This window comes from Leuciscus leuciscus (assembly GCF_965113295.1).
Source record: "Leuciscus leuciscus genome assembly, chromosome: 3".
Taxonomy (NCBI): Eukaryota; Metazoa; Chordata; class Actinopteri; order Cypriniformes; family Leuciscidae; genus Leuciscus; species Leuciscus leuciscus.
This window is the reverse complement of record NC_138727.1, coordinates 59,503,691-59,527,205: the sequence shown is the minus strand read 5'-3', so window position 1 is coordinate 59,527,205 and position 23,515 is coordinate 59,503,691. Positions and strand designations below refer to the sequence as shown.

The 23,515-nt window shown below is 40.4% G+C and overlaps 2 protein-coding genes across 2 annotated transcripts in view; one reads left to right on the top strand and one right to left on the bottom strand.

Annotated features, from left to right (window-relative positions):
• Positions 1–5,167: 5,167 nt before the first annotated feature.
• On the bottom strand, positions 5,168–8,140 carry LOC309493769 (B-cell receptor CD22-like). Its single transcript, XM_082163007.1, has 8 exons — positions 7,793–8,140; positions 7,467–7,715; positions 7,081–7,323; positions 6,911–6,992; positions 6,098–6,143; positions 5,867–5,947; positions 5,657–5,716; positions 5,168–5,503 (listed from the first exon to the last, which is right to left on the bottom strand). The coding sequence occupies exons 1-8, from the start codon at positions 8,064–8,066 to the stop codon at positions 5,483–5,485; spliced, it is 1,056 nt and encodes a 351-aa protein (XP_082019133.1). The 5' UTR covers positions 8,067–8,140; the 3' UTR covers positions 5,168–5,482.
• A 12,813-nt stretch (positions 8,141–20,953) lies between these two features.
• The window catches only part of LOC309495541 (polymeric immunoglobulin receptor-like), a gene marked incomplete at its 3' end in the record, with an annotated part of 73,269 nt that continues 70,707 nt past the window's right edge, over positions 20,954–23,515 (top strand). The window contains exons 1-4 of the mRNA XM_082165323.1: positions 20,954–21,752; positions 21,840–22,133; positions 22,345–22,662; positions 22,765–23,420. Of these exons, the coding sequence (XP_082021449.1) occupies positions 23,150–23,420 (271 nt within the window). The 5' untranslated portion in view covers positions 20,954–21,752; positions 21,840–22,133; positions 22,345–22,662; positions 22,765–23,149. The remainder of the gene's footprint in view (positions 21,753–21,839; positions 22,134–22,344; positions 22,663–22,764; positions 23,421–23,515) is intronic.

Sequence of the window (23,515 nt, the reverse complement as noted above, 5' to 3'; positions counted from 1 at the left end):
TGTATATTTTGCAGCCAAAACAATAAAACACTCCTAATGTTTTAGCAAAACTTGTAAAACATACAGGTTTTTAGTAAAACTTTTATGTAAAATACATGTCTAAAACAGAGAGATAGGCTGCGTTCGAAACCGCATACTTCCCTACTATATAGTAAGGGAAAAAGAGTAGGCGAGCGAAAAAGTATGTACGAATCCTCTGTATTCATAAAAGAGTAGGCGAGAATTACCTGGGTGACGTACTAATTATCGCGAGATTCGGACATACGTATACTTATAGTGCGTTCGAATATGCATACTTTCCTACTATATAGTAGGTGAAAACAGTACGTGAAATAAAAAGTATGTTCGAAACATATATTCATAAAAGAGTAGGCGAGAAGTCACCGGATGGCTTACTGCTTCAGCCCAGATTTTCGAGTGCTCATCTGATGGATCCTCTTCTATCCCAGGAGGCCTCGCGAGAGGATACGTCATTATCAAACATCGCAGAGATCGGCGACGCGGGTGCTTTCAAATGTGAGTAAACACGGTTCCTTGTGTTAAAATTGCATGTGTTGAACTACTGTAGAGTAAACTGTTGAATTGTTGAAGGTGTAAAGACGTTACACAGTATAGTTGTGATGTTGCTGTAAAAACACGTTTTATTATGTATAGCTAACAGGGGAGCTCCAGTAAGGACACGTAAGTTACGTCTCTAAAGTGGATTTACATAAACCATATACATCTTAAAGACGCTTATTTTAAATGTCTATTTTTATCTGACAGGAAAATCTTCAGTAAGTATTGCAGAAGAGCACATCACAACATGAAATAGACATCTGAGTGATGAATGTGTGCTATTATGTAGAACAAATCTATATAGTAACTAAACATAAGTTATCTATTTTATTTGTCCATTAGTACTGTTGATAAATTGAGGAACATTTATGTTGGATAAAAAGTTAAAACAACCTCAACATGTAAATGTAGTGTTGAGCTCATAAATCACAGAAGTAATGTGAATCTTGTCTGGATGTTACAGGGACAGATGAACTATGTATGTGTGTTAATCCAGTGGAGAGTGGCTCACGAAGCTGAATGCTGCCATCAAAGGCTTTGAGTGAGTATACTACAGAAATGAATAACAACAACTATTTAAATATTAAGTTGTAGTTTATTTTAATTATTGTAATTTCAAACAGAGCTATTACAGCACTTTTCTGATTCTTGAGTTCTGTGCATTTGCTGCAGATCTTTTGTGGTGGAGCAGGACCTGCAAGGAAAGATGATGGCGGCATTTGTGAAAAAAAGCGTTTTTGTCTTCTAAATAATACAGAAATCAAATGACATTGTGCTGTTAAAATTACTGCTTTTGTGTTATGTTTGTGCAGTTTTGTAGGATCTGAGATGTCAGCAGACTGGTGTAAGCACTGAGGATGAGGAGCCCGGAGCTGAATCGAGACCCTCCATCAAAACGAGACCCTCCATCACTCCACCTGCCCTTACGAGACCCTCCATCACTCCACCTGCCCTTACGAGAACCTCCATCACTCCACCTGCCCTTACGAGAACCTCCATCACTCCACCTGCCCTTACGAGACCCTCCATCACTCCACCTGCCCTTACGAGACCCTCCATCACTCCACCTGTCCTTACGAGACCCTCCATCACTCCACCTGTCCTTACGAGACCCTCCATCACTCCACCTGCCCTTACGATACCCTCCATCACTCCACCTGTCCTTACGAGACCCTCCATCACTCCACCTGCCCTTACGAGACCCTCCATCACTCCACCTGCCCTTACGAGACCCTCCATCACTCCACCTGCCCTTACGATACCCTCCATCACTCCACCTGCCCTTACGAGACCCTCCATCACTCCACCTGTCCTTACGGGACCCTCCATCACTCCACCTGTCCTTACGAGACCCTCCATCACTCCACCTGCCCTTACAGGACCCTCCATCACTCCACCTGCCCTTACGAGACCCTCCATCACTCCACCTGCCCTTACGGGACCCTCCATCACTCCACCTGCCCTTACGAGACCCTCCATCACTCCACCTGCCCTTACGAGACCCTCCATCACTCCACCTGCCCTTACGCGACCCTCCATCACTCCACCTGCCCTTACGAGACCCTCCATCACTCCACCTGCCCTTACGATACCCTCCATCACTCCACCTGCCCTTACGGGACCCACCATCACTCCACCTGCCCTTACGAGACCCTCCATCACTCCACCTGTCCTTACGAGACCCTCCATCACTCCACCTGCCCTTACGGGACCCTCCATCACTCCACCTGCCCTTACGAGACCCTCCATCACTCCACCTGCTCTTATTGCCTCAGATTGTGAAGCACAACACATCACGCAACAACCTCAGGCACGAAGGAACGTCTCACCTCTGACGGTCAGCTGATTCATTTGAATAAAGCCGCAGAAAAAAAGCTGCTGTGTTGACATGGCAGAAGGATGTGGGGTTCAGCGCCTGTAGCCTACATACATGATTGTAGTTTGAATAAAGCTTTGTTTCATGTGTTGACTTGTATATGCATTTGTTTATTGTGTGATGGTGACTTTGATTCATTCTTTTTTTACTAATTTATTAATATTTCTCATTGTTGTCAGTAAATAAAAATATAATTATTTAATTAATTCTTTAATTAATTGTTTGAATGAAAATGTAGATATGTTCACTATATACACATCTAGAGTGTATTCATGCATAGCTATGTCATATGACATACATTACATTTTGTTTGTTTTATTGAATTATATCATTTTCAGTAAAAAGTAATATAATTAAGTATTGGTCAGCATTTATCGTTGTTATTATTGTATGTTTTGGGGTGGGATAGCAATGCAATTAATTCTGGGGTAATATACATTTTTTATATTAATGATACTTACATTTTTTTTGTATAAAATCAACAGTTTTCTCCAAAGGCGAATCTTCGCACAGCTGCCCTTTGTGCAGACATTACAAACGCTGAGGAAAACCATTCTAGGTAAGGCTGTCGAGTTACTGATGTTATGAGGTGTGTATAAATACACTCACCTAAAGGATTATTAGGAACACCATACTAATACTGTGTTTGACCCCCTTTCGCCTTCAGAACTGCCTTAATTCTACGTGGCATTGATTCAACAAGGTGCTGAAAGCATTCTTTAGAAATGTTGGCCCATATTGGTAGGATAGCATCTTGCAGTTGATGGAGATTTGTGGGATGCACATCCAGGGCACGAAGCTCCCGTTCCACCACATCCCAAAGATGCTCTATTGGGTTGAGATCTGGTGACTGTGGGGGCCATTTTAGTACAGTGAACTAATTGTCATGTTCAAGAAACCAATTTGAAATGATTCGAACTTTGTGACATGGTGCATTATCCTGCTGGAAGTAGCCATCAGAGGATGGGTACATGGTGGTCATAAAGGGATGGACATGGTCAGAAACAATGCTCAGGTAGGCCGTGGCATTTAAACGATGCCCAATTGGCACTAAGGGGCCTAAATTGTGCCAAGAAAACATCCCCCACACCATTACACCACCACCACCAGCCTGCACAGTGGTAACAAGGCATGATGGATCCATGTTCTCATTCTGTTTACGCCAAATTCTGACTCTACCATCTGAATGTCTCAACAGAAATCGAGACTCATCAGACCAGGCAACATTTTTCCAGTCTTCGACTGTCCAATTTTGGTGAGCTCTTGCAAATTGTAGCCTCTTTTTCCTATTTGTAGTGGAGATGAGTGGTACCCGGTGGGGTCTTCTGCTGTTGTAGCCCATCCGCCTCAAGGTTGTGCGTGTTGTGGCTTCACAAATGCTTTGCTGCATACCTCGGTTGTAACGAGTGGTTATTTCAGTCAAAGTTGCTCTTCTATCAGCTTGAATCAGTCGGCCCATTCTCCTCTGACCTCTAGCATCAACAAGGCATTTTCACAGGACTGCCGCATACTGGATGTTTTTCCCTTTTCACACCATTCTTTGTAAACCCTAGAAATGGTTGTGCGTGAAAATCCCAGTAACTGAGCAGATTGTGAAATACTCAGACCGGCCCGTCTGGCACCAACAACCATGCCACGCTCAAAATTGCTTAAATCACCTTTCTTTCCCATTCTGACATTCAGTTTGGAGTTCAGGAGATTGTCTTGACCAGGACCACACCCCTAAATGCATTGAAGCAACTGCCATGTGATTGGTTGATTAGATAATTGCATTAATGAGAAATTGAACAGGTGTTCCTAATAATCCTTTAGGTGAGTGTATATACACGTGTGTGTGTGTGTGTGTGTGTGTGTGTGTGTGTGTGTGTGTGTGTGTGTGTGTGTGTGTGTGTGTGTAACTGGAGAGATGGTTACTGTTACTATTTCCAAATTACGTTTCCAAATACGATCCATAACATTAACGTTACTGTTAAAATTAATTTTAGTATGGCTAATGTACCTCTACATCCTTTCAAACCATTCATCAGAACACACACACAAATACATGCATATGATGTACTGTGTACAGTATGTGTACATGTAAATGTACTGAAATTAATCCCATTAACACTTACGTTAATGTTATGAACATAGTTATTCCACTCAGTAACCATATCTCAAGTTTCATGTCAACTAACCGCACTGTTAACGTAATGCCGTCTCTCCATTATATATTTACCAATAAACAATTGTAATAAAATTGTATTAATGCTGTGTTTCTGCTACTCCCCAGAAAAAAAATGCTATCGTATGTAAGTCATTTAAGTGTCAACGTAATAATCAATGTACATTATGCGTCAATATTTACAGATAATTGCTGCAAAAAAAATCTGTTAAAATCAGTGGCAACGCAGAATTGTTTGGAACTATGTAGAGATACATGAACCATGTGACGGCGAGATCACAACTCTCATATTTAACGGCTCTGTTTTCATCATCGTAGAAGGAATATGAACTAACTTCCAGTTGAAATGTATGTTGCTATAGGCTATATTAAGGACTTTTTTATAGGAATGTTGTTCCGAACAACAGCGAGTGTAATTTTGTGCAGTAATCCTTGTATTAATAATCTTATCTAGTTCAATCTATTTTTTCTCTCTCTAGCAATCTCTAAGTGTAATGGTCTTTAATATTTGTTATGCTGTTATTCTAATTTATTGAATGTCAGAAAAATGTGGAATTTTACAACTAGAGCCTTATTTTTTTCTGCCTTTTATTGGAAACATGAACAATATGGATATTCAAGTTTTAAAACATTAATAATCTAAATGAAGTAAGCTTCATACATCATAAAAACATTTAAAATAAAAGCTTAAAGAGAAACACACTATAGTGATTACACACTTTTACATAATTCATAAACCATTTACTTTCATTATCGCACATCCATCTAAAAAATGATCGCCTGATTACTTCAGTCACACGTCATCATGGCACTCCTGTCAATCATTCAGGGCTCCTCCCACAAAGAGATGCATAAAGGCTGTAATATTTACTGTGTCCAAAACACTACAGCCTCTTCTTGTTAGGCTGAAAAATAAAGAAAGAAAGGAAAAAAGAAAGAAATAAAGAAAGTGAAAACATTAATACTGAAATATGTCAATAAAAGCATCAACAACATGTGTCAAGAGGAAAGGCTAATAGATTGGGTTTTGTCTCTATCTAGTGGGTATTCTTACTTACTGGAAGATTTTCATACAGAGACGAGTCCAGTTCGGGTTTACAGTCATCAAGTTGAGCAGCCTTTATGAATGAAGACAAAGTAAAGACAGGAGTGTGTTATTTAAATTCCCATATACTTAGTCAATATAGATATGTTCACACTGACATTGAGTGTTTAATTCCTTTTGACAAAAGCTAAAGAGAGTTTAGTCTTCTGTAGGAAACACTTACCATTACATTCTCATACACAGGATCACTCAATTTAATATTATAAGCGTTGTGTCTGTCATGATCAGGTCTGGAATGATTCATCTTTGCCATTAAAGAAAAAAAAAGAATAAATAAAAAATAAATAATGTCTATAAACAGCTCACTAGAATAAGTTTCTGCTACATTCAGACTTTCAATCATTTAGACCAGATTAATTTCCCTGATCAGTAAACTTCTGATAATTATTCTCACCTGAGATCCCTGTGTGTCATTTCTCTTTTTCATCCTCCTGGTTCCCCTTTAAAGACAGTGATTTGACACAATTACAACCAATCAGATTCAGAAATTATTTGATGTTTAATACACAGATATGATTTGAACTAAAGGTATTTCTCTATAGGACGTGGCACTGCCGTTTTGAATGTGATGAAATCTGGTCTATCTTCAGGATTTACGGAGTAATGATGTGTGCTTCAGATTTCATTAATCAATAACTAACTGAGTAGCTGTCAGTGTGGAAAGAAAAAATGGGAAATTCTGCCTTGGCTCACATTAATCACGACCAGAGACAAACCTAAATTAAGTGCGTGGGTCCCAGGGAAAATTAGTTAATAAAGATTTAGCCGTTCGTAACAGGAACAAGCTATTTAATCTTTATTTTATTATTTTATTAGTTCATGACGTTTCACTGAATTCACAACTTTTTAAATGTCAATCTTTATAGTAGAAGATACAATACAATCTTCATATTTATAGTAGAAGATACAATACAATCTTCATATTTATAATGGACAGTCACCATAAAAACTGCACTTTGTGTGGTGGTGACAGGAACTGTAACGGTCATTAGCTGGAGTGCCCTTGAGAGCCACCAGAGGGCACTCCACATCAGACTATCATGATTCACTCACAACTACATTTCCCATAACTCACTACAGGAACAAGCTATTTCATCTTTATTTTATTATTTTATTAGTTCATGACGTCTCGCTGAATTAACAACTTTCTTATTCATTCAGTCATTCATTCACACACACGAGAGAGTACCACAGACACACATCTTACCAAATCACTAACATCGTAATGATCACTGCAGCTCCACAAACCCCTCCAATGGATATGTATAATATCACCAGACGTCCTGCAACTGAGACAAAAGAGTAAAACATCTGAACAGATTCATTTAAATCACTATAGAAAGAGTAATGTAAGTATATGAGCCGCTCTACCTTTACCTGTGACAGTTACAGCGTCTGATCTCTGAGATCCATGTTGATTGTGAGCCTGACAGTAGAAGCGTCCACTCTGTAGTGCACTGAAACTCTGTCCAGATCCAACAGCTGAGGGTTCATTCTCCTTAAACCAGCTGAAGTTCAGAGCAGGAGGGTTTGAGTCACTGATGCAGTTCAGAGTCACTGAATCTCCCTCCACTATTACACCAGATCCACTCATCAACACTGAGACGTTCCCGGGGGGGTCTAAAAAAAACAAAAAAACATTAAACAGTAAATATTACAGAATGATACATTTAGAAATTTTGAAAAGATGTGCTGGTGAATTAAAACCTTAAATCAAACACAATTTCCATTTTTTTAAAGAGAAAAAGGCAATCTGCACTCACGCATGACATTGAGCTGAACAGCAGGAGAGATGTGAGTGTGTCCGTCTACAGCACAGCTATATCTGCCTGAATCCTCTCTTCTGACTGACTGCAGCAGGAGTTCATTGTTTCTGTCTCTTCTCTCAGTTAATGGCTGTGAGTTTCTGTACCAGATGAATGTTGCTCTGTCAGTCAGAGCGCAGCTGCTTTTACATCTCAGATTGACTGAATCTCCCTCTGTCACTCTCTCAGGAGACTCCACCTGAAGATCTGAACACAACACACACATTATATCTAGTGCTGCTGTCATACACTGATTATTATTCAACATAATGCATCAAAGTCACCTGTGACAGTAAGAGTCACTCGTGATTTACCAATCCATTTTCCATCTTTATCAGTGATGAATCTGAAATAGTACACGTGTTCATCCTTCAGTGTCACATGACTCAGTCTGACGGTGCAGTTCTGCTGTTTATCTCCCATATACTGAAGCCTCTGACTGTATTCAGGGTCATTAGACAGATCTGGAAACTCTTCATGTTCCTTTTTATCTTTTGTTTTGGTCCAGAACACTTTCTTGATCTGATATCCAGTAGGGTATTTATAAGTGCATCTCATTATCACTGTTGAGTCCTTTAGTGCACAGATGTGTGAAGGACTGTAACTCACACTCCAATCATCACTAGAAACCCCTGAAACACAGAATTCATCTCGAACAATTTAGCAGCAGCATTTTTTTTTCTCTAGACAGTACTCACAAAGGTAAAACGATCAAGATTAACTTAAAAATTCACCGGAGTTCTCCTTTAATGTCTTGTCGTTTTGGTCTCACTGTTACACATTTAGTTTTTCATATTCTCATTGCATTAAAAGTTTCATCAAATATATGATATATGTGCATACTTGCCAACCTTGAGACCTCAGAATTAGGGAGATATTTAAAAGGACCGGGGGGGGGGGATTTATTTGACAAATTAATTTCCTTAAAGGAGAACTCCGGTCAATTTTAACATTGAGCTCATTTTGTTGTAAATTTGGAGTGCTGTCAATACAGGTCATGTGAGTGATTCCTTTAGAGTTAACACGGGTGAATCTGACTGCAGTAGATGTGAAAGATATGAATAAAGTTAATTCGGCCAGCGCTCATACCTGTGTTTACATCCTGTTTTCGGTTGAAGTCCAAAGTAGTCGATTGTCGAGTTCACGCGCATATGTTTAGTTACCTATGATCACGCGCGTGAACTCGACAATCGACTACTTTGGACTTCAACCGAAAACAGGATGTAAATACAGGTATGAGCGCTGGCCGAATTAACTTCATTTTAACGGATGGTTTAGCAATATTGTTGTCCAGGTGGAAATCGGGAGAAATTCGGGAGAAAGGTCGGTCCGGGAGATTTTCGGGAGGGGCTTTGAAATTCGGGAGTTTCCCGGAAAAATCGGGAGGGTTGGCATGTATGTATATGTGTCGGGGGGCGTGGTTCAGTGAAGTCTACAGTGGGAGAGATCTGTCTTGTCTAAATACCCACACTTGCAGTCTTTGCACTTGACCACTTGTCTACTTGCATGACGTATTTCCTCTATTTGGCCCGAGTGTTTACAGAGCTTTTATTTATTATACTTTTAATACTTTGCATTTTAAAATAAACGTCTACATGTCTGTTCAGCAGTCGCTATGTAACTAACAGAAGACACTAATTTAAAATTGTGGTGCTTCTAATTAAGTGTTTAAAACAGTTGCAAATGTTGTACAAAACAGGCCTACACATACCATACTCATCTTTGCACCAATAAAATGTGCAACACTTTATGTTTTTACTACCAAATTATATGTATCTAATTAATTTAAATTACAGTGGAATGTTTTCCTCGACATCTCGCGATTTCGGGGCACATGAGTTCCCGAACATAATGCATGATGGGATACGCTTAGCCTTGAATACTCCGAAGTGGTATTGGAGATAGTGTGGGTTTAGTGTGCATTAAGGGCACTGCACTTTGCCATTTTTAAGTCATAGGACAGTATTACGCACTTACTTTCTGTCGCGTGCACGCACTCTCAAGTGGCCAAGACCACAAGTGTGGGTATTTGGACAAGGCAAGAGACTGGAGACGAGCGGTGAGTAAGTAAGTGCATAATGTGCATATTAGCCTTCCTGTAGCTCAAACAGTAGAGCGTTGGTGTTTGCAACGCTAAGATCGTGGGTTCCATTCCCAGGGAAAGCAAGATCTGATAAGAATGTAAATGTGTACCTTGAAATGCAATGTAAGTCGCTTTGGATGAAAGCGTCTGCCAAATGCATAAATGTAAAAATAATGATAAACATCTGTGTCTTGTTGCAGTAATTGGCATGGAGAGACCGGATAAAAGCCACTGGGAAACTGGGAGATTCTGAGAGAGAGTGGGCTGAGGACTCGTGCTGTTCCAGAGCAGACTTTATGCTACTTTGATCTACTGAGAAATGTCTGTAAGCTCAGAGAATATGTGTATGTTTTTGGTTTATTTTAAACTAATAATAGCACTAGCCTCAGCCTATTCTTGGACCTACAGATGAAGACACTAGCTCAACATAAACCCCTGTATCTTGACTATAGCTGCGCATGCACATGTACATTTACAAGTGTAGCATCAGTGACCTCATCTTCCTTTTCTTATGAAATGGTAAATGGACTGCATTTATATAGCGCTTTCACAGACCTATGGCCACCAAAGCGCTTTACATATAGCCTCACATTCACCCATTCACTCACACATTCATACACCGATGGCGGTGTCAGCCATGCAAGGCACCACCCACCTCGTCGGGAGCAGCTGGGGTTAGGTGTCTTGCTCATGGACACCTCGACACTTGGTCAGGTGGAACCGGGGATTGAACCACCAACCTTCCGGTTTGTAGACAACCTACATGAACCACTGAGCCACTGCCGCCCCTGAATGAAAATTGAGCACCATTTATTTTGAGATTGAACAGAGAACTAAAAGAGAAATACGCTCTAGTTCTTAGCTTAAAGTCAAGCAGAAATCAATTAAATACTTTTATTTCTGCAAGAAAATGACTGCAACCATCATTTTTGCACTGCTTGAGTACAGAACTGTCTAAAGCCTTTCCCCGTCCCCTTTGATTGACAGCAGCTTTCATTATATAGTCAGCCTGTATTATACAGTTACTTGTTGTTAAAATATTAAAGTTTTAAGGTGTTTGTCACCAACATACAAAACACTGCTAGAGAAAACTTTGTGCTATTGGACTTTTGATTTTAAACCATATAGTTACTGAGACACAGCCCTGTGACAACTAGCCCCAACCAATCTCCCATAAATCCCCCACACTTAAGATATTTAACAGAACAGTTATAAAATCATGCTCTTACCCGTTTCACCAACACCCGTGACCAGTGACAGCAATACAAATGATCAGGATGAAACCAGTATTGGTGTTTTCACACTCTGAATGACACGTGATTAACACCTTATACTTTCACATGAGCTTATGACACCTCAACTAGTGCAGATCGAGCAGAGGAAGAGTTTTAACAGACAACATTAGACTAAAGGCATAAACATTAAACTGAGAGAAACTTTTTATCAGTCCATAAAGATGCTCATGTAACAATGTTTTCAAACTTGGGAATATCTATATTTAATCAGTTGCATATAGATAGTAATGACAAGGAACCTGTTCTTAGGAAACAGAGAAAACAATTGCTTGAATAACTTTTCTTTAATTTGCTTATGCAGACCAACTATCCTAACTTGTAAAACACTGGAAGGTATTGCAGTAGCAGTGACGTCAAAACACACATTTCATCACTAGCATCACCAACTGTGCACTTGATAAACCTCCAGTTTACTGATTCATTAATACCAATCTGGAAGTTAAATAAACAAAGAACTTAAAACAGAAACAGAATTGATTAATCTGAATGTTTTTATCATAAGAACTTCAAAGCATTTTTTTTTGTCAGCGACCTTGTTCTTCTTGAATGCATCACGTCTCTAAAAATACAGTTTCCTCTTTAGTAAGTGAGACTTCAGCATCACAGTGTGATCACGTGACCTTCATAAGCGATGGAGAGACGCTGAGGGACGTCACACAGAAGAGGAAGAGGAAGAGGAAGAGGAAGAGGAAGAGGAAGAGGAAATCAGTCCTGTCAGAGTAACGCTTGAGGCCTTTTTCACATACCAAATATTTCAGCTCTAGTAATGGAAGTCCTGCCTTCTAAATAAAAGATCCAAATTGGTAATCATGTCACTGTAACTGCTGTTAGAAGCTCAGATTTCCATAGAAACAGTTCTGAGATGCAGGTTCAGGACTGCACAGGCGAATTGGCGAGATGCTTATGGGGAACGCCTCAGTGTGACTGGTATCTGAAGCAACTGTCAAATCACAGCAATCTTATTGGCCAGCGACAGCCTATGACATCATACTAGTGTGACCAGGAAGTATATAAGAGGCGCCTAGGGAACATGACAACCTCTTTTCGTCTTCAGGGACTGATTGTGTTTAAAGCACTGTAGAATCAGGTAAAAACAATGTATGAGAAACACTTCAGGCAGTGTGTCGACCCGTGGCCAAGGTTTTTGACAAACGGTGACACACATGAGTTATGTGTGTATTGTCTGGGCAAATAGCCCACTCACACAGTTCTCGAGGGTGTTGTTTACGTCCCTTTAAGGATGCTCTGCTCTGCTCTGCTCTGCTCTTCTCGAGGGAAGAGGGCCATTCATTCCTTCATTTAATTTTCTTTATTTATAAAGCACTTTTAAACACAACCGTAGGTTGACCAAAGTGCTGTACAGAAAGTTAAAATAATGTAAACAAAACAGGCAAGATATAACATTTTACAAAAACAATATGTGACCCGATCTGGCGAAATGAGTCGGAAGTCGCAACGTTCCATTTTAAGATATGGGCCGATTATGTGGAAAAACAATGAAATAATAGATTTCTTTTTTTTGTTTGTTTTTTTTTGTGCTAAATTTCAAAGAACAGACATTCAAAAATAATCTCCTGAAGTTTCGTAGTCCAGATAATTGAGTAAAGGTATTTAAATGACTATTAAAGTTTACAAAGTTTTACTAAATTCGCTGGAAATGAATATTGCTTTTCTCAACTCCTCTCGTCACCTCTGAGCATTTCTCGGGTATCCCCTGAAACGTCTCTGCTCTCCAAATGGTGTTACACGTTGTATAGAACCAATCAAAAAGCTTAGAAATGTACACAAACGCTGATCATTTGTCATTTCGACTGACCGGCACACGATTGGTCCAGCCATCCTCCTGTCAGACTCGTAGCGCTCTGTGTAAACCGTAAACAAGCTAGCAGATCTCCTCAGAAAGATTAAATATTATTAATTTGAGAAATGTCGCTGTCAAAAGAGAGCAAAGTCGCCAAAAAGTCGCCAAAACCGTTGAACTCACTGGACTGGAGGCTTCTAACCTAAGCTCTGCTGCTGGTCATCAAGAGTAGCTAAGGCTAGTCAGTGATTTTTGTTTAATCTGGAGACGTGTCATCCTCTGACAGCGACAGCGAAAGTGACAGCCCTGTGGTATTTATTGTGTATGGATGTGAGTGAGTGCAATTATTCTGTGAGTGTATTTATCTGCAAGGAGAATCCATTACAATGTGTTTGATTTATTTTAACCCAATATTTAACTGTTGGGATCTCCGTTATGAATTTGTTACACTGTTATTGTAAACTAGCCTACACAAAGATATGATTGCATAGGCTAACATTATTTGTTCTCTGTTTCCTTGTCTCTCTGCCTCTCTCACTTTCTCTCTCTCTCTCTCTCACACACACACACACACACACACACACACACACACACACACACACACACACACACACACACACACCCTCTCTCAAGCAAAACTGTAGCACCTCTGTTCAATCTTTCTGATTTTAGTAAATGTTTGTAAAAGTGCCTTTTAAATTATTTATTCAAATAAAAACTTAAAAATAATTTGAGCTTCAGCCTGGTTTAATAGCATATATAAAAAATTAGACACCTTACCCCCAGGCTAACTTAGGTCTAAGACTCCATGTTACCTTGGCAACCAGCATTAACAATCAGTTACATTACAAACAGCCAAAAGAAAAGGGAAAATGGCTCATAATTTAAACATTTCTTCTTGTCACTACATTCTCCGCTCAATTTCCCAAGTAAAACGTCCTTGTAACTGTTATACTCCTCCAACAAACACATATTTTCTGCTGTGGTAAACTGCACTGAGCGGTTGAATGCGCTTACTTAATCCGCCATGTTTTTTGTTTTGAAAAGTGTCTTAATTTACCCAGAATGCATTGCAGTGTAGTCCTACTTAAGATAGTAAGAGTCTTAAGTGCTTTGTGCAACGGTCTGATTTAAATGTCTATCTGAAGTCTGACTATCTACTATATCTAAGCCATAGTCAAAGTCTATCTTTGTGAAACCGGCCCCTGGTAAGCCAAGACAATGGTGTCCACTATCCAGTGAGACAACCTCTGCTTGGAGAGAGCCTTTCCCTTCAGCTTCCCACTGTAACAGACAAAGAGCTGGTCTGAGGCCCTGAAACACCGTGTTCTGTCTACGTAAGCACGAAGGGCGCGTACTGTACAGAGCAGTGCCAAGGCTGGGTCTGCCTCTTCCGAGGGCAGCGGTTGCAGGTTCACCACCTGTGATCAGGCATTTTCTGGGATCTTCTTGGCGAGAAGAACACCAGGTGACGAAGAGGTTCCACTTCAGAGCATAGGCGTGTCTCGTGGACAAGGCTCTAGCTGAAGTGATGGTAGCCACCACCTGAGGTGGTAGGATACTCAAACTTTCTGTGTCCCATCCAGAGGGATTCTTCAGAGGGATTGGCCAGGGAGGAGCTGTCGCGAGGAGAACCAGTTCGGAGAACCAAGTCTGGGTGGGCCAATAAGGCACAACCAAAAGGCTCACTGGGGGAAACGCATACTTGCGGAGGCCCCGCAGCCAGCTGTGCGCTAGTGCATCCGTGCCGAGGGTCCCCTCGCTCAGGGAGTAAAACCAGTGGCAGTGGGAAGTGTCTGGGGAGGCAAACAGATCTTCCTGTGCGTCGCCGAACTGTTCCCAAATCAGTTGAACCATCTGGGGATGGAGTCTCCATTCCCCGGGATAAGGCCATAGTCGTGAGAGCTCGTCGGCTGCACGATTCAACTCTTCCGGGATGTGAATGGCTCGAAGTGACCTCAAATGCTTCTGACTCCATAAGAGCAGATGACGTGCGAGTTGTGACATACGGCGGGAGCGCATACCACCCTGATGGGTGATGTACGCTACTATCGCCGTGTTGTCTGAACAGACAAGTTCGTGCCTCCAGCAACGTCCAAAAATGGTGCAGAGCTAAACATACGGCCAGCAATTCGAGGCAATTGACATGCCATAGGCGCTGGGGTCCTGTCCAGGAGCCCACGACACCATGCCCATTGCACATGGCACCCCAATCCGTGGTGGAGGCATCTGTTGACACAACTACATGCCTGGAAACCCGGTCTAAGGGCACTCCGGCCTGTAGAAAAGAGAGGTTTGATGACGGGGTGAAGGTTTGACGACAGGCCCGAGTGACTAGCACCCGGAACGTGCCCTGTTGCGGTGCCCTGTTGTCATGCCCATCTCGGGACTCGGTCGTGAAGATATCGGTCGTGCCATATGCTCCAGGAGCCTCTGAAATAACTTCAGTGGGACTGCACTCTTGCCCTCGATTGGACTCAGTCAATTCAGCAGTGACTGTGCATGCTCGCTCGTAAGCTGCGCGTACATGGCGACGAGTCGATTTCCATACCGAGAAAAGAGATCCTCTACACGGGGGAGAGTTTGCTGGACCCGAAGGCTCAGACGGGCGAGGTGCCTGTGTTCGCAAACCTGCTCTCAAGAGTGTGCTAGAATCAGCCAGTTGTCGAGATAGTTCAGGATGCGAACCCCGTGTTGCCTGAGTGGCACAAGGGCTGCCTCGACAACCTTCGTGAAGAGGCGAGGAGACAGGGCTAACCCGAATGGGAGTACCGTGTACTGATATGCCTGCCCCTTGAAAGCAAACCGTAGAAACTGTCTGTGTCGAGGAAGAATGGAGACATGAAAGTACACGCCCTTCAGGTCGATCGCTGCAAACCAATCCAATGGATAAACGCATTATAAAATGCATTTGGCTGTCAACATCTTGAATGGATGCCTGTGAAGTGTTCGGTTGAAGACGTGCAGGTCCAGGATTGGTCGTAAACCACTGCTCTTCTTGGGTACAATGAAGTAGGGGCTGTAGAAGCCGGACCTCATCTCGGCTGGTCGGTCTCGATCGCACCCTTCGCCAGTAGGGCAGAGACCTCCGCACGCATGACAGGGGCATTGCCACCCACCAAGGTATAGCGGACTCCCTGGAAGCGGGGAGGAGACTGTGCGAACTGAATCGCATAGCCGAGCTTGATCGTTCGCACGAGCCAGCGGGATAGATTGGGAACCTCCAGCCAGGCTACCAAAAACTGAACCAGCAGGGTCATTGGAACTGCAGACATACCCATAATGGGGCAGCGATGCGGAGCGACCGGCCCAGATGGGAGGCGGAGTGTCCCGGTGTGGGGCCGTGGTCAAGTTCCGCGTCCTGACAGAGGAGGCCTTTGAAGGACGAGCTTTCCACAGTGTCCTGCTCTGACAGGGGTCTGGCGACAGAGGGGAGCGAGAATGGTGAGGCATAGCGTTGCACACTGCCATCCGCGGCCTCTTGGGGCTCGGAGGAAGGGGAGTCAGTTCTTTCTTTAACAGTTTTAAGGTGCCACCGACCGAGAGGACAGCGGCGGAGGAAGGAGAACAAAAGATTCTCCCCTGGCCCTCCACCGGCGGGAAGGAGTGGTGCTGCTACCAGCTCCTGGAAAGAACTGTGCCCTTGCTCTGAGCTGCCCCTCTCAGGAACCCGCCTTCTGTGCTGTCTTCCTGTGACCACCTCCTTGCTTCGGCCCGGGTGAAGGCTGCTGCTTGAGCCGAGCAGGAGGGGCGGGAGCCACAGGAGGGCGGCCTCGGCGGGAAGCAGACTGAGGGAGGATATGCTTTATCCTCTCAGTCTGCTTCTGGAGGGCCGAGAACTCGACTGCACCGCCGAAGAGCCCAGGCTGGGATATGGGGGAGTTGAGAAAACGAGTTCTCTCAGCCTCCCGCATATCAGCCAGGTTGAGCCACAGATGACGTTCCTAGACCACACAAGTGGATATCACCTGACCCAGGGATCGCGCAGTGAAATTCGGAGGCGGAAACCAATAACCAATCATCCAGCCTTGAGTGCTCGGGGGAGGGCGGCGGGCGGAGTTCGTGATGCTAATTCCACAGACACATGGTATTCTCATACCATTTTCTCGTTTATTCAAAGGTGATAGGGCTCTCTAGCGAAACCCCCATTTCGTTAGTCACTGATGTAACTCCAGGTGACTGGCTCAAAGGGTATGCTGTTTTTCTCTGCTCACTTCTCGACGACTGCCGCTTCCCCTCAGCACAAGTTTGGTATCATTTTAAAGCACAGCGTTCCAACTTTGAGAATATTTATAGCGAAGTCTCGATGGCATGAGTCTGAACCAATGAAATGTGATTTTCATACTCATGCCGATGTAAACAAAATTAGAGATTATGAGAAAGATATTTTTTCCTAACATCATTATTTTAGCACATTTAAAAGTTTATGCATTAACTCACTGATTCTATACTTTTGCTGATGTTGTTTTTAGTTCAATCTTGTTCAGTTTATTTTAGTTTATTTTTCTGATTTTGCTGTTGCTGATACTTTTATTGTAGATAAAACATCTGTTTAGCTATGCATTTACTGAATGAGCACTGTGCCGCTGTTCGTCCGACTGTTTGTGCTGTACTGTATTTTATTTTATTTTATTTTTCTAAACTGTTTTAATTATGATTCAGGATTAATTATTGAATTGCCATTGTGTATGAAATGTGCTATATAAATAAACTTGCCTTGCCTTGCCTTGCCCTAGATTCATATTTTAATTCACTGAAAAATATATTTTTTTTACTATCCTTTCTTGTTTATTTCTCCAAAGTTTAGTCAGGGAGATAAACTATATATGAAATATCAAACATTGACATGGCATGGCATTGATTAAAGGAGCATAAACATATAGAGTGACTGAATATAATTTTCACACTGATGAAATCAGTGTTACCAGATCCCAGAAAAACATAATTTAACATAATCATAATGATCAACATGAAAGACAATAAGAAAAGTTTATTGTACTTCAACAAAGTTTTGTACTTTCTACAAAAGAGATCTGAATATGAATATAATTTTATTAATTTAAGTTATTTAAATTTTCACTGATTTAAATATTCACATTTAATCTAACTACCAAAAGCCCAGGTAATTTAAAGTCTAAATATTAGACTCGTTATTGTGATATTCAAAGATTTGAAAATGACATTTTATTTTGAGATCGTTTTGTTGTCAGAAAGTTTCTCACGAGCCTGGAGGTGTTTTTGTGTTTGCGTGATGAACAGGCAGTTTTTTTCCCGTCCAGCTCAAAGCCACAGAAAACATGTGAAGGTTGAGGGTCTCAGTTCAGTTTAATTAAACAAACTTACCCAGGAAACCCACAGAGAGACACATGAGACTGAACAGAGAGACAGAAGATGAACAGAAGATAATAAAGACTAACAGCTGATCATTCAGTAATTCACCTCTAACATTTACTGTGTTAACATAATACACTGATGTCGTATTATGACCACTTTAAACAAGCAACATCTAGAGCTTTTTTCTTTAAATTTGTCTTTTATTTTTCATATTTTTCATAATTTTCAGCATTATATCTCTGGCTAATATCTGACAGTAACTGTATGAGTTGTATGCTAATTTGCTTTTCTGAATTCAACCAGATAAAGATAAACTTAATTGTAAGTATAGAGCAGGGGTGTCTAAACCTGGTCCTGGAGGGCCACTGTCCTGCAGAGTTTGGCTCCAACTCACATGCATGGAAGTTTCTAGTTTCTAGTATGCCTATAGACCTTATGCGACAGAGAAACGAGGGCGCCGCCATCTTTAGAATATTAACTTCCGTTTTTGCGGTCGCTCTGTATATCTCTATGGCATTGCTGTCCAGGAGTAATTCGCTTTTGAAGTGGATTTACTTAATGTAAAGTTAACGAAAGTTATCATGAGGATTGTAATGTTTAAAGCAGATGTCTTAACAAATGTCAGTCGACCGGGAAGATTTTAAAACGAGCCGTTCATTAATAAAAACGCAAAATAGCTGTGAAAATACAGCTGAAAAGGGGCGGAGCAACAGAAGGCCTATAAGAGCTTGATTTGCTGGTTTGCGTGTGTTTAATCCGGGTTGAAGCTAAACTTTGCAGGACAATGACCCTCCAGAAGCAGGATTGGACACCCCCGCTCTAGACAGAGATGTAACTGAATTACTGAATGTGAAATGTCTGTTTCTGATGTTGTGTTTGTCAAGTCAAGTCACATTTATTTATATAGCACTTTTTACAATACAGATTGTTTCAAAGCAGATAACAGGAAATGCAACAAAGTTTGTTTCCAGAAGAAAATAGCGTCACAGTCCAGTTTAAGTAAGTTCAGTGATGATTAATTTTGTTGTAAAAAAAAAAAAGAAAAAGAAAATGTATTAATCTAGTTCATTTATATATATATATATATATATATATATATATATATATAAATGAGTCTGTATAGTTGTGTTTGAAGATTTTACTACAAACTTTAAAATTAAAAAAATTAAAAAAAACTGAAGTTTGATTTCATTATTTTTTTATAAAAAAAATAATATAGGGGTGTAAGAATTTAACTTTTTTAAACAGTATTTTTACTAAGACAAAGAGACTTGTTTGTAAGAGTCTCAGTGCTTTGTGTTTGCAGGGTGGTTTGATACTGAGGTCAGTGTGATAAAGATCATCAGCATGAGATGTTCTTCAGCTTGTGGTTTTCTTTTGCTCTATTTATCTTCTTTAGGTCAAACCAAGAAGCCCTTCAGCCTCCTGCAAGTGTGAGAAAAACAGAATATAATTTTCCATTACCAATGGTTATAGATTTATCTCCACTCCATACAAAGACGCTGTAATTTAGGGGTGGTGGTGGCGCAATGGATAAGACACATGCCTTTGGTGTGAGAGACCCGGGTTCGAATCCACTGTGAGACACCAATGTGTCCCTGAGCAAGACACTTAACCCCTAGTTGCTCCAGAGGCGTGCGACCTCTGACATATATAGCAATTGTAAGTCGCTTTGGATAAAAGCGTCAGCTAAATGAATAAATGTAATGTAAATGTAAATGTAATTTGTGCAATATATGGAAAATAAAAATCTTGTTTCTAATTGATAAAGCTCAAACTGTTAAGCAAACAGTCTAACAAACTGCAGTCATAAATCAGTCAGTGTGCATTATAATCAAATAGGTATATGTTAAAAGTCGAACCTCTTAGTGCCCTTTGCTCTCTGCTGCACTTCATATAGTTTTCATATAGTAATTGTACTCTGTAATTAGAAGACCTGAAATCAGTATTTGAAAAGGGAAATCAAAAGTCATTTTTGTATCTGCACTGTCATCCACATTGGCACAAAGAACCTACATATTCAAATATGACACAACAACATACATGCAAGAGCCAATGAGGTTTAAGCACCGTTTTGACTCCTCCCCTTTCTCCTTATATGGCGCTGTGTCCCCTTTTCAATAAAATTTATTGAAATTTGAACTGACAGATCAGAGAGAGGAACATTTTCTGTGAGTAATGAATTAAATTTACAGCCGTTCTGCACACAGAGTCGATTTATGTCTTCAGTAGGCTTGCAGTTATAGAGGACGAAGCGTATGGACTGTTTTTATTGAACTTATTGTAGCTCGATAGCAGTGATGTAACTAAAGGTCGTGCTGAAACTCGTGAATTACTAACAATATCGTTACAAACTCAAACAACACCGTTAAATGGCTATGATAAACAATGAGCATACATAACTGTACACTATACTATTAATCACCATTCTCTATAATGTCCTGGGATGTCAAAATGACCAACTTCTAACAGTATATTCAACTAGATTTGTACATTTTCAGAAGAGTGAACACTGCATGTTCGTTCGAAACTCGCCCCACAATGCAATGGAGTGGTTGCCAGGTTTTAATGGAAAAATTAGGAATAAGTAATGTATCCCAAATGCTGCTTTATTAAACACACTCCTTTCAGAATAAATAAGCAGGATGCACACGATTATTTTGTGAAAATCATTTAGGAATTAATGTAAGGAAAGACACTGAACTGTATAGTTTGTAAGAAGATCCTGTGAGACACCAACTTGGTCTAGATTGTAAGCATGAATTTACAGTGTTTTATTTTTATGCTTTTAAGTTTCTTCTTGTAAGCTGTGTGATCTCATTTAGTGTTTGTGATTTCCTGTTCATGGTTTTCATTTTGTGGCACATAATCACAATCAGAAGTGTTATTAAAACCCCTGGCTCCATCTAGAGGAAAAAATGAGTTCATGTCAAATTTATCTGAGTAAACTGTTACTTTTATTGAAAGTAATTGAATTGTGTTCGTTTATAAAGAACAGGGATTTATTATATTCAGTTCTGTTTCAATTATTTATAAATTACACTTAATTTCCTTGCCTCTTGTATCTTTGAAAAGAAAGAGGGAATCAGGGGGAATGAAACGTTATTGGCCTAATAATTGCTAATTACCAGACTCATTGTTTATGCAGATGTTTTCACGACCACAGTCAAAGTGAAGGAAGAAGATGAACAGAATCCATTTCTATTTTTATGCATAAAGTATCCAACCAAGTCCAATCAAATATGGTTCTGTTTGCTCATTATAGCTGTTATTGTCTCTTACAATTTATGAAAATATGTAGAATCCAAAGTATCGGATGCATTTTTTTTTTCATTTCTAAGTGTGTTTATACAGGCTCTAGTCTAGGGAGTGCATTTACATGTACATTTTACGTTCGCCCTCTAGAGTAATATTTATATGATGCAGAACAGTGTCATTTGTCCTTCTATAGAGAAGATGAAGCCTGTATGAGCTCTCAGTATCAGACACTGTAACCTCCACTAGGTGGCGCTCTTTCAGTGTGATTAATGTAATATTCAGTCAGTGCTGATGGTGGGAGGAGCCAGTAAAGCTGATCATTACTGATAAAGAGCTGAAGAAAGAGGAAGGAACTAAAGCAGACAGATGTAGAGACAGAGAGATTCACACAGAGAACATTCAGCATAAAGAAGACTGAACTCAACTCACAATGAAGATCCTCCTCATCTTCTTCACTTTCTCCCTGATCTCAGGTCAGAGCTTTTCTCTTTCATCACTGCAGTAATGATGCTGTTTTCTGTTCATGAGGTTTCTGATCACAGTATCAATCTGATTGACAGGTGCAGTGAGATGCGTCAGTGTCACTGGATATTCTGGAGGAAGTCTTCTTGTTAGATCAGAGAAGCCTTGGCACAAAGATAACGCAAAATACATGAGAAAGCTACAGAGTACAACAATAATATATTATAGAAACCATGATCTATGGATTAATGACGGAAGATTTACTTTATTTTGCAATAATTATGGAAACCTCATGATCTACATTAGAGATCTGATCACACAAGATGCTGGAACTTACCGGATTGGTGTTTATGGCAAATGGTTTATCGATATGACTTTGACTGTGAAAGAAGGTCAGTCATTTAAGATCAAAGTTAGCGTAGAAAAAGTTATGATAATTTCAAAGCCTAATGTATACATATACTGTACATAGATACGTGTGTGTGTGTGTGTGTGTGTGTGTGTGTGTGTGTGTGTGTGTGTGTGTGTGTGTGTGTGTACGTGTGTGTGTGTGTGTGTGTGTGTGTGTTTGTGTGTAGAATAATTTTTGTATGTGAATTACAGATTCATGTTGTAATGTGTCAAAGAGAGTGATGTTGAATATTGGAGAAACTGCAACCTTCAGCTGTGAATATTCACAGAATCATATTAATGATCCCAAAATCATATTCAAAGAAGGAAAAGACTCTATTGAGACGATCTACAGCACCTCGAAGAAGAAAGAAAGATTCAGTGTTTCTGATGACAGACATAATAAACTCATGACTGTGAGAATTACTGCTGTGACTCCAGATGATGGAGGAGTTTATTTATGTGGAGTTTGGATCAAGAGACAGTCGTACTGTTACTTCATTATTAATACTGTTCATCTGCACATTATGGGTGAGTAGAGCAAACTAGTCAGATCCATTTTTTTATGGTTTTTCTTCGTCATATTTGTATGTAGTTTTCCCAGTTCACAAACAAAACCTTGAATGTTGACAGATTTGTGTTGTGGAGCGTCAAAGACGGAGATAGTAAAGACTGGGGAAACTGCTGCTTTCATCTGTACATATTCATGGAATCAAAGGAAGGCTAGAAAGATCATATTCAAAACAGGAAATGGTATCATTGATGAAATGATCTTCACTACTGACACCTGGACTCAGAAAGAAAGATTCAGCATCTCTGATGACAGAAATAACATCTCACATAAACTCATGACTGTGAGAATTTCTGCTGTGACTCCAGATGATGGAGGAGTTTATTTATGTGGAGTTTTGGACTACAGTCACCCGTACAGTTACTCCATTATTAATACTGTTAATCTATATATTATTGATAAGTATAAAGTGGGCGTGTCTAGAGTGACTGGCCACTCAGGAGGTCTATGATGATCAAGTGTGAACATCCTCAACACAAAACCAAGCCAAAATACATCTGTAAAGAACCAGATGGATGTTCAGAGAGGAAGAATCCAGGAGTTCAGGATGAATGGATGGAGAATGGAGATGTTTCTTTATATGACGACACCAGAGCAGGAGTCTTGATGGTGTTTTTTAGAGAGCTGAAAGCTGCAGATGCAGGAACATACAGATGTGGAGTGAATGTGTCTCACTATACTGAGAGCTTCACTGAACTTCAGCTGCTCGTCAGAGACGGTGAGGAACCAGGAATACTTTATCTCATATCCAGTATTTGTTCTGATTTTTATCTAATTGTATTATATATATATATATATATATATATATATATA